This window comes from Pseudochaenichthys georgianus, chromosome 24 (genome assembly GCF_902827115.2).
Source record: "Pseudochaenichthys georgianus chromosome 24, fPseGeo1.2, whole genome shotgun sequence".
Classification (NCBI taxonomy): domain Eukaryota; kingdom Metazoa; phylum Chordata; class Actinopteri; order Perciformes; family Channichthyidae; genus Pseudochaenichthys; species Pseudochaenichthys georgianus.
In genome coordinates this window covers 24889807-24902683 of record NC_047526.1, presented here as the reverse complement: position 1 = coordinate 24902683, position 12877 = coordinate 24889807, and the positions used below count along the sequence as shown (strand labels likewise).

General features: G+C 43.3%; 1 protein-coding gene across 4 annotated transcripts in view; it reads right to left on the bottom strand.

Annotated features, from left to right (window-relative positions):
- Positions 1 to 10991: 10991 nt before the first annotated feature.
- The window catches only part of smek1 (SMEK homolog 1, suppressor of mek1 (Dictyostelium)), a 12179-nt gene continuing 10293 nt past the window's right edge, over positions 10992 to 12877 (bottom strand). For all 4 annotated transcript variants that reach the window (XM_034075377.2, XM_034075378.2, XM_034075379.2 and 1 more), the window contains exon 15: positions 10992 to 12036. In XM_034075377.2, coding sequence (XP_033931268.1) covers positions 11908 to 12036 — 129 coding nt within the window. In that variant the 3' untranslated portion in view covers positions 10992 to 11907. The remainder of the gene's footprint in view (positions 12037 to 12877) is intronic.

The following is a 12877-nucleotide window of genomic DNA, read 5'->3' as shown; positions in this document are numbered from 1 at the left end:
ACAGGTGTCTTTTATACTGATAACAAGTTCAAACAGGTGCCATTAATACAGTTAACAAGTGGAGGACAGAGGAGGCTCTTAAAGAAGAAGTTACAGGTCTGTGAGAGCCAGAAATCTTGTTTGTTTGTAGGTGACCAAATACTTATTTTACTAAGGAATTTACCAATTAATTAATTTAAAATCTTACAATGTGATTTCCTGGATTCTTTCCCCCCATTCTGTCTCTCATAGTTGAAGTGTACTATAGGATGAAAATTACAGGCCTCTCTCATCTTTTTAAGTGGGAGAACGTGCACAATTGGTGGCTGACTTTTTCAGAGAATTATGCCTTGTTTCACTGAAACAGCCTCAAAATCACAAACTGCCATTAAGAGTCAGTTTCTAACGAAATCTACTCAAACAGAGTACTTCATAAATACTTTTTTGCCAAACTGTATGTGAGGATAGATATGGTTTAAGAAAAAGCAAGGGAAAAGAAAACTTTAAAACAATAAAAACCAAATCCTAGACTTAGTGATATTTCTATTATGATAAGCCATGATGTGATTCACAGCTCATTTACAATGAGGGGTATACCAGCGAAGGAAGTTTTATTGCCCTTCCGCACCACCACATGCTATCTAAACACTTTGTCCAATTTGGGTTGCTCGCTAAGTCACATGCCGGCCTCATCAGGGGGAACTAATAGCCTGAATGAATCGCATCCCTCCATAAGTGGTGGGCCGTAAGGGGGACAGGGCTCTCCTCTCAAAGCCATCCACTGTCATCTGAGACGGGCCGAGCCATGTGACAGACGACCGAGCATGTGGCATCTCGCTGACCCCTGACCCGGAAACCTTTCTCCTATCTACGCCTGCTGGGGCTAACGGATGGCCCAGAACCTCAGCGACCACAGGGGCTCTTTTGTGCCAGTGGTCAATCACATGAGAAAGGGTCAGGCCGGGGTCAGATCAGAAACAGGTGAACTTTGACCCCCTGGTAGGTTGTGGTATTTGGGTAGGGTGTGTAGGAGCATTGATAAGGTTGAGACTCATAGACAGATGACATATGATTGTTAGCAATGATAGTATATGAAAACAGACCGCACAGAGAAGTTAAAACACTGGAGGATATATTTCTTAGAGCTACCATACTGGAAAAAACTAGACATTCATTACATATTGAGATATTGATATTCTTCTCCATAGATCTTACATTTAAGCTCAGATCCAGTTGCATTTCAGCACTAGTTTGCTTGAGGGACTCCATGGTACTTTTTCCAGGCGAGATGTTTGAATTTATTCATCAACCACGTGTTTATTTTGGCTCGCTGCCATTAACAACTGGCCACTTAGTGTCCAATCTTTTCTGTATTGAGCTGCTAAGAGTTTTTTTCTCTGTGGTACTAACAACTATTTTCCAGTATTTCTGCCGTCTTAACCAAGCTTAATTTAAGACTTAGTAAGACATTTTTACTACAATAAAATGCAATTGGTTTCACGGTCACACTGACCAAACTATGAAAGGTTTTTAGTGAAAACCAGAAAGTGAGCATTAAAATGTTTGTTTAAAGTTCATGAACTTATTGACATCCATATCATATTTTAGGGTTAGACTCTGAAATGACATACAACGCACAGGCTACGAAAACCTTTATAAAAGTAGACCTTTATAACATCAATGTAAAACTCTGAATACCTTCCTCTTTTTTAAGGAGTTGAAATTAGTGTTTATAGAAGCCATCTTAAATATTTAAAATGTTTATTGAGCTTTAAGGAATGTTTAAACTCTACTGACTGTATTACAATTATGAAAACTGCGACAAAATGAAAAAACAACAGTACAAGATTTAAAAAAACACCTATAAATAGTTAGCCAAACTCTGCCACTAACATAAGTCCGCATTTGTTGTTCCATATGACAGGTTATAAGCAAGTTACCAAAGTACATTTCTCCTGGCAAATATTTTCATATCTTTCCAGCAGGAGCCTGAGGGCCAGCTGAGGACGTTTCTCTGGACCAGGCCCAAAACCTTTTCAGCACCAGTTGGGTTTATAACCCCACCTGACAAACATGACCACCCAGCAGGCCAGTGACATTTACAGTGAGCCGTTTCAGCCCATTAGCCAGCATCAGATCCTCATGCTGCAGCACCTCGTGAGCGTCATGACCAGCGGGTCCAGGATTTAACTGAACCCCAACACCACCATCACCACCTCCTCTGATTCTGCTGGAACAATAAAAGCCTGGTGCTGTAACAAGAAAAGGAAATTCAGTTCCCCATGGATTCTTCCCCGCTGTTCCTGCTACTATTTCACATACATTCACACCCGATATCAAGGATGATGAAATGACAAAGGGAAACAGTGGCTAACAGCGCACATCCTCTTTATAAGAGGTTGTATTTGTGTTAAAGAAACACACGTCCGACCAGGAAGAGACACATTTAGTTCAACATATGCAAAGTATTTTTGGATATGAGTCATTGATTGATTTATAATAGAAAAAAATAGTTAAAATATACAATAACACATCAAACTTATATTTGAATCCTTGTGACTTTTCTTGGACAGCACTGTAGACAGTTTCATGGGTTCATTTCGTACACTTCACAGCCTGAACTTAAACTGATCCAAGGTCAGAGCTAAAATCCACAAAGGAGGCGTCACACAGGATCACTAAACTCACAGTGCTCTTGTCCCAGGTCGGCGTCAGAGCTCGAGGGACACATCTACAACGTTTCTAAACTAACATCCCCCTGGTCTCAGGTCGGAAATTAAACACAGGGGAAAAGAGGGGTTACGGTATGAGTTCTGCACTTTTCACTGGAAGTTTATTTTTGTTCAGAGCTGTACGACTCACAAGCAATCAAAACATCCATGTACATATCTGCACATGCACACTCACACACATTAGTGATTAGCAAGGAAACTCGCTGCGTCGTGCTAATGTCTTATACAATCTCAAATGTTTATTTATACGTTTTGTCCCCCCCTGAGTGGCAGACAAAATACCTTTCAGTGCCATGATCGGTACATACATGTTCCCTTCATATTACCTCTACAACATGTCCACTGTTCTCTACAGCGGAAACACTTTTAAATGGAATAAGTTTTAAAAGGAGTACGTTTTAAAGAACACTTTAGCACATTTTTAGGATATATAAGAAAATAAGCCCAAGAGGTCAAATCCCTCTCTCACTTTGACCATCTGGCTGGTCAAATGGATATTACTCTCAAAGGTCAAGGGAGATCTGGTCCATCGTGACCTTGTCAATATCACTGCTGCACTTATCTGTAATGGAAGACACTTTGTGGGGGCCGATAGTCATGCAGGGGGGTCGCTATGCACAAGTGTGAGTATGCATTTGTCTTTGCACATGGGAGCTGTGACTGTTCAAAAGATTGAAGCGTGATATGCGAGGATCACAGCCAGCACTGTGCCCTTCAAACACTCACCGGTCAAGGGTGCGTCGGCCAAATGTGTGTCGGCGTTTGAGTAACACAATAAAAGGACTAAGTAAGTGTGTCGCCTGGCTCTGGGAACTATTACACCCTGAAGTCCTCGACACACTGACTGAGTAATGCGATGTATGCAGGGGTAGCGGAGCCTATAAAAAGCCTTGCTGGATTGAAAGCGGAGCTCCCCTCCCTGTAGGAGCTGTGATAGCGTAGCCCTTCCTGCACTGGAGCCAGATAATAATGAAACGCTGGTGTCAGACAGGAGACAGGGGGAAAGAATCAGGCCTGTGGAACAGAGAGCTAATAATAGAAGCTGAAACTGTGTTATTCCCACCACATGGCTGAGGAACCATCATCACACTTCCACACACACTCACACAGAGGCTCAGACAGACACACACACACACACACACACACACACACACACACACACACACACACACACACACACACACACAGGCTTGGCACAAAGTTTGAACAGTAACCTGATAAAGCCACCGCAGAAACCAAAGCAATCAAGAATCAAAGCATATCCAGCATGTGTACAGTATGCGCATGAGCGTGCATGTGCCGCACAAATGTGAGCGTGTGCGGATGTGTGTGTGTGTGTGTGTGTGTGTGCAGGGAGTGAGGCGAGAGATAAATGGAAGCAGAGTTTGGTGGAAACCACTTTTCCTTCCATAAAGCAAGGAGCGCATGCCTCTGATGTGCCCTACCAGGGAGGAAAGGGAGGAGAGAGGGCCTTTCATTCAGCATGAGGAGATCTGTCTCTTCTCCTTTAGCCCCTCATATCCCCCCTGTGTCCTCACTCCTAGAGAGCATCTGAAGCCCATTCTCTTCCTCTCCATCACCCGCAAATATATAACAACGTCTCTCCGCGCGACAAGATGAAATACTTTGTGCTCCTAATTGTACCCAGACGTCACAGAGACTAAAGAGGTGAGCGGTATAGGGAGAGGAGGGGAGAAAAAGGAGAGGAGAGGAGAAAGGAGTGAGGCGGCGAGGAGGAGTCAAAGGAAGAGAGAAGAAAAGGAGAAATGAAAGATGTGTTTGTTCAGTACCACAGGCTGACACATCTCTCTTATCTCTTGCCCAGCCAAACCATATGCCCCCAGGCCACAAAAAGGGAGGGAGGGGCGCAGGGGGGATGAGGTGTAAGTGTGTGCGGGGGAGGGTGGGGGTCCATAAAAAGATGTCTTAGCAGGAAACAGAAAAAGTTTTAAAGGAGGCACATGCCATGTAGGTAAAAGTTATTTGAGGTCAGCCAGAAATAGAAATATGAATAGAAATGAAGGCGTGAAGAGCGGACACTGAGCAGATACATGGCGAGGCACTTACTTGAACCGAAGGGGGCTTCTGCCTTGACCCTCTCGCTCTCCCACCGCCTCCCAGACGCCTGTTGACCACACACGCCGCCTGGCACGGAGCGGTCGCCAACGCCACACGACGCAGAGCCGCCGTCAAAGCCTCAGACACTCCAGCAGCAGGAGCCATCAGACTGCATGGATGGAGCAAATCAAACAGTTCGGATTATAAACAGGCATTCACTCTCTGGACACAGATTGTGAATGTCAAACAACATTTTTGACTGCTACTGTATTCGAGTAAAAGTTCTGTTTGGTTAGTTTTGCGTTACCTGCAAGAACCTGACGCCTGCCAAGACATTAACAAATAGCTAGAGGTTTGATTTGTTACGTTGAATGTACACACTAGTTTTTTGACTGGGGCCCTGCCTGTGTGTGTGTGTGCGTGCGTGCGTGCGTGCGTGTGTGTGTGTGTGTATGACTGGTCCCACATGTTCAACTCCTGCTGAACCATGTGTCCTATTCCCCCGTTTATTGCCTGGAAGTTGATACCTTTAAGGGTTTCATTCATGCTACATTACGTGAGGTAAATTCAATAGCCCAGGCATTATGGTTTGGTCATTCACCTTCTTGCCCTGGGTGATTTTGACATGTTGATGTCTGCCTCTATTTTTCCCTTCACAGAAGCCATTCTGTTTCCAAGCGCTCTGCTGCACAGACTCATTTCAAATAACACCTCACGCTCAGGCCAGTATATGCGCCCAGAGGGCTGGTGAAGTTAGTTTTATTTTATTCAGTGTGACTTTTACAGGCTTTTAATAGGCGCAGAAATTATATACGATTGGGGATTTTATCTGCTACATCCCAATGTGTGAGTCCACATTACTTGAGCACCATTAAAAGGAAATTCCTGGAAAGTCCGCTGCTTCTAGGAATAGATCCAAGAGTGCATGTGTGCTCAATGCAATGTGTGACCAGCTATCTGCAGCTCATGGTGTGGATTTACAGCGTGCCTCCGGAGTGTACTTCCGACCCATCTCTCACACACGCACACACACACGCACACTCACACAATCCTGGGTGTGGAAGGTGCGCTCTTTATCGCTGTGACATTTCCATTTAGCATGCAGCCCAAGAGCTCCTACATTCACATCCATGTTTCCTGTGCCCCATGCTGAGGCACAATACCAACTACTTAACATTTAGCAATGGCAGATCAAATTCTTCCACTCCCAACGCGGCCATGGGAAAGCTCATTATTTGTATTTGATTTAGAGGGACGAAGAGTTATGAAGGGACCGCTGCCTGCTACCGACGAAGCACAGGCTTACTGCTGGTTTATGGGCCACATTTAGGAACAGTTGTATCTGCTCTTAACTTAAGTGTTGAGCTGCAGTGAATGCAAGTTATGAGCAGAACCAAAAGACATGTGTGCAGAGAGGGGTCCACAATGTGAGATTGAGAGCCCTTCCCCCGCCAAAAGAAAGGCCTCACAAATTACTCTGAAGGGGTCAAAACACAAGGGATAATGAAGATAACAACTCATTTAAGTTGCAAAAGCTTAAATAGTTGCCTTTTGATACAAGACAAACACTTTTTCACAACTCTGGTTTTCATTACCGAATACTTTTCTATGCAACATGTCAGGAAATCATGAAAAACAGCCATAACAAGTCTTCCTATGTCTTATGTTGTCCTCACAGTAGCTCAAAGATATGCAATTATTGATCACTCAAGAGTGAAGACAAACTTAAGTTGAAATATTTAGATTTGAAAGACTTAACCCAGCACATTTTATTTGATTATAACTTAAATGTGGTTATTATGGATTCATTTTCTGTTGATTAAGAGGGACATTGAACACTTTATTAGGAGTCACACAACCCAGATGGTTCAGGAATCCTTGTTTACTAAAATGCATTTAAGAAGCAGATAACTTGGCAAAAAGGACAATTAGGCCGACACAATCAAAACAATTCAACATTAGATGGCCTAGTGGGGTAAGTTAGCACTATCAAGACTTTCAAACCACAGTTAGGCCTACTTGAGGTTGGGGTCCACCTTGAGTGAGACATATCTTTATGTAGAAAAATTGGCCTACTGTACATAAAAACTTTTACGACTTATTGCACATTAGTATGTCAGTTGGGAGACCTTTGACTGTAATTTATGAGCTGACATCAGTTCAGTCACCCAGCCAAAGGGAGCTCTGATGAAAACTATGTTGGACTTCACTGTATCTCACCTCGGCTTTAATGTAAACCAGATGTGACGGATGATGACTTTTCTCCACTCTTTCATTTGCTACCGACGGATGCTGACCCGGAGCCGGCTGCCCGGGTCCCTGTCGGCCTGCCGCCTCTCCCTGCTCCGCTGCAGAGTTTAATGCGGTGATTAATCACAGCAGCGGCGGACGTGCTGTGCTCAACACGGCCAATCAGCTCCGAGAGAGCGGGGGAGCTCCAGCGGACACAGAGAGCACTTTGTGCCGGGGAACACAGCTCATTGTCCGCCGCGACGCCAGGCCCGGTGGGCAGACATGAGGCTGGACTTTGTGCGGGTGTTTTGACAACCTAGGCTAGGGCTTCCGAAAACCGCATGTGTGCCACATTTCCCATTTCATATCCTGACTCAGTTACCAGAATTACACGGGATTGGGAACTGTTATGTCATTTTACTGCTACTGTGATCAGTTAAAGTTACTCCACAAACAAAGCAGCAGAAAAGTTTGACTTTTTTGACAGGTAACTTCTTCAGCGCAGGCCTGTGAGCGAACAGTCTATGGAGCGAACAGGAATTGTTTTTTTTCTTTTGCTGTTTATCTCCTCAAATGGTCTCTACCGCCCCCTATAGATCAGCCTGCATGTTGCCAGTTGTGTGAGTCACATATACTCAAGATTGTCAATCCAAATCTTGTTTTTATACTTAAAAACAGAGCTATAAACTATAATAAAATACACCCCTTATCAAGAACCAACCAACCCTCTGTTTTATCACACTATATGACTTGTCATATTTATTTTTGACAGCACAAAGTTAAAAACAGATTACCACCTGGCTTAAAGTAGTTGTAAAAGACACAAGTAGTACAAATCCTAAGTATTATTATTCAATTTGTCCTTAGTTTTAGTCATTTTATATAAAGTGAAATAGTTATATAAAGGAACCTAACTGAAAATTAACCGGAAAAACATTTTACTAGCATAATTACCATGAGCAAATTAGATTGTTGTAAAGGTGGTCAGATGCTTAAAAACAAGCAATTAAGTAGACATTGAGTGGAGATGTCTTTGTTTACTACTGTTTACATGGTCAAGAATACAAATGTAAGCTCAAGTATTTTAAGATAGGATACAATAATATATAATTTATTTGTGCACTACATTTTAGCTTAGTATTTCGTATACAACCTAATAAAATACATTTCTTCCGAGAATCACTTTAAACTAGAAGGGCCCCTCAGAGAGCACATGGTCAATACACTCCAAAGTTTGAGGGGTCCTGCCTTTGCTACCATTCCACCAAGTTTTATGCAAATAGGCTCAATAGTTTTTCTGTAATCCTGCTAACAAAGAAAACACTGAACACATAGCAAGTGTTTAAAACCACTCAGTGTAGTCATGGTAATGATGAGTATGAAATATTTGGAGGTGTGTTTGAGTGTTTGGGAGGGCTGCAGCAGGATAATTCCTAGTTTCTCCCTTTTGCTTGCAATATGCAATTATGGCTTTGTCATATAAGAATGCATACAACTTATCCACAACACAGTACGCTGTGGTATGCAGTGCATCACATGCTTCTGTAGGAACATTTGCATGGATAACTCCTGATGTGATCAATCCAGAGACAGTTATAACTGGCAGCCTGGATGCTTAGGGAGCTATAGCCAATCAAGAGAGCTGTCAAAGAGGCTTTTCATTGGCCCCGCAGGAAGCTGGACAGCAGTGTCACCGATGGGGACTCTTCAGTCTGGCAGACATACAGGCGGGCAGCGCCGGGTGAGCGCCTTGGCATTCTGGTGGAGCAGTGGCTGGTGCTGGCACCGGCAGCTCACACACACTCCTCACACACACACACACACACACACACACACACACACACACACACACACACACACACACACACACACACACACACACACACACACACACACACACACACACACACACACACACACACACACACACACACACTCTGCCACACTCCTGCTGAGGAGCAAACGGAGGCTGGCAGGGAGGGCTGATCCTGAAAAGCTGCCGTTGTCTGTTGATAGCTTTCATGTGAATGGGAGCCTTAATAGGCGTTGTGTGACGGCTCTCGCTGCACGCTGAGTACACAGTGATCCTCTTCTGTTGGCATATTTAATTAATAAGCAATGTTTGAAGGCCACAATGCACTTGGAGGGACAACACAGGGACTCCTTGGTGGCCTTGATGCTGTTTGTTTTTCAATCATACTCTAACTCCCACTGAGGTGACCACATGAGCTGGGAGGTGCTGACATTTTTCATAAACTATTTTCTCTCATTGTAAAAAAAACCTTTTAGTTCTACCAGCGTGCTGTGGCTTTCAGTTATGATACTGAGAGGGCACGTTGACCTCTACCTCTAGTCCAACTCAATAACAGTTATTATGGGCAAAGAATGTTAGACAGATAAACATGAAGATGAAATTAATCATGCAGAGATTGAATTCAACTGTCAACAAGTGTCTAAATAGAGAGCACACTTGTTATTATAATGTTTAAATTCAACATAATCTTGTTATTCCCTACAGGCTTTGGAGTGACTGAGTGAGTCAGCTTGGGAACATTGTAAATGTATGGGTATATATTCAAATAAAGCACCCTATTTAAGATGCTGGTCCTTTCTTTGTGCATTTCTCATCATAAAAAGAGACAAGCGGAACAGTCGGCAACTGCACATTACACTCATATATATATATATACACACTCATTGTCCTAAGTGTTTTAGTTGTTATAGTTATTCGTATAGTTAGGCCTAGATTTACATTTGGTGTAAATATTTCTCCTCTTTTAATGCTAAATTGTTTATTAAAAATACTTATTTATTATCCATATATTTATTTTTTGTTAGCTACTTTGCAACTTGTTTTTTTAGATTGTTTATGTTCGCACCACCAGATACCAAAGCAAACTGGCAACACTTGATTCTGACACAAACACAATCTTGCAGCTTTGTTTAAAGAAGTACAACAATGACTGATGTAGTTTAGTAAGGACATCACCAAACTCACATGCTTTGGGAAATAGATGCATGAAATGCTGTTCAGACTATTTTTAGACAGTGTTTACAGAGGCTGTGCTACAATGACCCTATGGTACTAACCATTGAGTGCAGACAACGCATATCTTTATATTCTTTTATGGACCTAGGGTGCCACCTGGTGGACATTACAGACATAGCTGCTGAGGTGTGTCCACACAATAAAGAACTCAATGTAGAAGTTAATGTGCATTTTTTACAAAAGCATGGATTACCTTTACCACCGAAAAACTGCAAGATAGATAAATGTTTGAGCTAGCGCAATTACAATTTTTAACCAAATAGACAACCAATTGTTCTACGGAAATCTGCCTTGTTGGAAATTATTAAAAGACACACCAAAATGTGACTACCGTACTTTTCGGACTATAAGCCGCGACTTTTTTCCCCATTTTTTTTGTACAGCTAACGGCCACTAGGGAACCTCCTAAATCTATGGATTTTACAGGTAAAATTAACCACCTTTAACGCTATGGGCTCTATGACCGGTCCGCGCCCGCCACCTTTAACCGGCGGGCTCCAGCAGGAAAAGCTGCAGGCCGGAAAGGAGTGAGACAGGTAGCGCGCCAAAGTAAAAGTGGAACCGAGAGACAGAACGAGAGCAACACAGACGGACAATTTAGCTGCTGCGGCTTATATGCAGGTGCGCTTTATAGTCCGAAAAGTACGGTATTTAAAAGATTCAATGTGGGATTTGTATTTTTTATCCTTTGAAGTGTGAAGTTTAGTTGCTTGATAATAGTTTGTAGAATAATGTCGAACCCTTCTGTGCTAAAATGACCTAATTCTTGTGCCAAGGAGACCTGTGATCAGAAACAGCACGATGCAGCAAGGAAACACCTGAGTTCTCAGGACATCTTACAGCAAAGAACATTTTAATGGTCCCAAATATTCTGAACAACTAAGTGTACACTCATGTAAAATGAAAAATAAATGAAAAGATATGACAAAATTCATCACATCTAGAATTCCACTCAATCTTTAATCAAGACGGGATTACAAACTCTCCAAAAAATCTGCAGTTTCAAAGGGCAAAAAGGGTAAAACTAGCTCACCTACTGAGGTCTTTAAAAACCTGTTCAAGTGTGACTGAAAACGTCCTGAACATTTAAAGGCAGGTCTTTTTTGTCGTCATTTACAAAAAACAGGAGAAAGATTGAGAGACAAATAGAGAACAAAAACAAAGTAATGAACAAACTGCTGGCTTTTTTTCTCTTCAGAGAAAGAACGTCCGCTGAGGAACGACGACACTGATGACATCATCAAACGACACCAAGGACAGCTCTTTGCCACGTGCCGCCTCCCGTCTGGTCCTATACACTAACTTAAAAAAAGAGGAGGGGATGAAAAGCAACGGACAAAGAAAGGGAGAAGAAAGAGCAGAGGAGAAAAGGAAGTTGAAAGTAAAAGAGGAAGGTGAATTCTGAGGAGGCGTGTGGGGGTTCTGGGTCTGAATTGGCTGACCCGTTTGGGCCGCTGTGTCCTTCCCTGAGTGGGGGGCGAGGGGGAGGGGGGCAGTGGGTTATGGTTCGAGCTCTCTGGGATTTCAGTCTGCGCGTACATGTGAGTTTTTGTATGTGGTCTTTTCCTCAAGCTGCTGAATGAACCAAACCCTCCGCTGATCCTTTCTCCCCCAGCTTCCACACGTCTGCTCCACGTTTCAGACGCCTTTTCGCTCCTGGTTTCCTGATTGGCACTTGTATGAAGTGGACTAGTCTTGAGGAGGCTTGGTTTCCATTCACAGTCTGCCCCTCCTTGGGCCACCCGCTGAAGGTGAGGGGTGGCTCTCACTCATTCCATTTGTTTACAAGTTTGATGGTTCCCGTGTCAAGTCTGTGCGCTGAAACTGTCCGAGCAGAGCGGAGACAGCGGAGCTTCTTTAGGAACTCAGCTTGGACTTCTTCGAAGGTGGCAGAGGGTCCTCTTTACTCTCCACGTCTTCCTCTTCTTCTTCCTCGTCCTCGTCGTCATCATCGTCAGGATAGTCCACTAGTCCCACCAAACCTCCCTGAAGAAGACAGAAGACGCATCAGAAAGTGAAACATGAAAGGGTTTCTTCATCTGGGTAATGGTCCTCCTGGTAGACTTTTGATTGGGAGGACATACTAGCTGAAAATCTAGCCCTCTGAAAAAGTGCATGGGACCTTATAGCCAGGGTTCGACTTATGTGGGAGCCAATGGGAGCTGAGCTCCCTTAAGGAGGGGTCTGAGCTTCCACGGACGCAGTGAAATCATACCTCTGTGGGGGTCGCTAATACATTACCAACAACCATTATTTTAATCACAGATAATGCATGTGTCAATGTAATGAGTATTATTTACGTTAACGAGGTGAATAGGCTAAAAGAAAAACATGTTTTCCAAAAGAACTACGCATCTCTTGAAGGACAATATGCCTGCGCTGCACCTCCAAGGTGCGCAATACATTATTAGGCAATCTATGCCTGTGAGCGTGCTGCGCGAGCAGAGAAGGTGTGTGTGCGTAGTTGAGCCTTTTCATATTTAAGTTTGTAGCAAGTAGAGGGCCGCTGCTGTGTGCGTGCGCACGCGTTGGTTTTAAAGACCCCCATAGAGCTCAGTTTATAACTCGAACCCTGCTTATAGCATTTCCTCTTGCAGAAACGCCCTGGCATTCTGCAGCTCTGTCATTTCAGTCTCTCTTGTGCATCTTTCTTATTTGATGTTAGTAAAATAAGAAAGTCCTTGGTAAATACGCCGATTTTAAAACTGACTTGATGGTAAATGATGTGGATTTCTTCCAAGTGCCATTTTTCTTCTCCCTCCCTCTATTTTCCTCCCGTCTAAATTGAGCTAATCACTTGTACAGTCAAATTGCACACTGGTGGTGA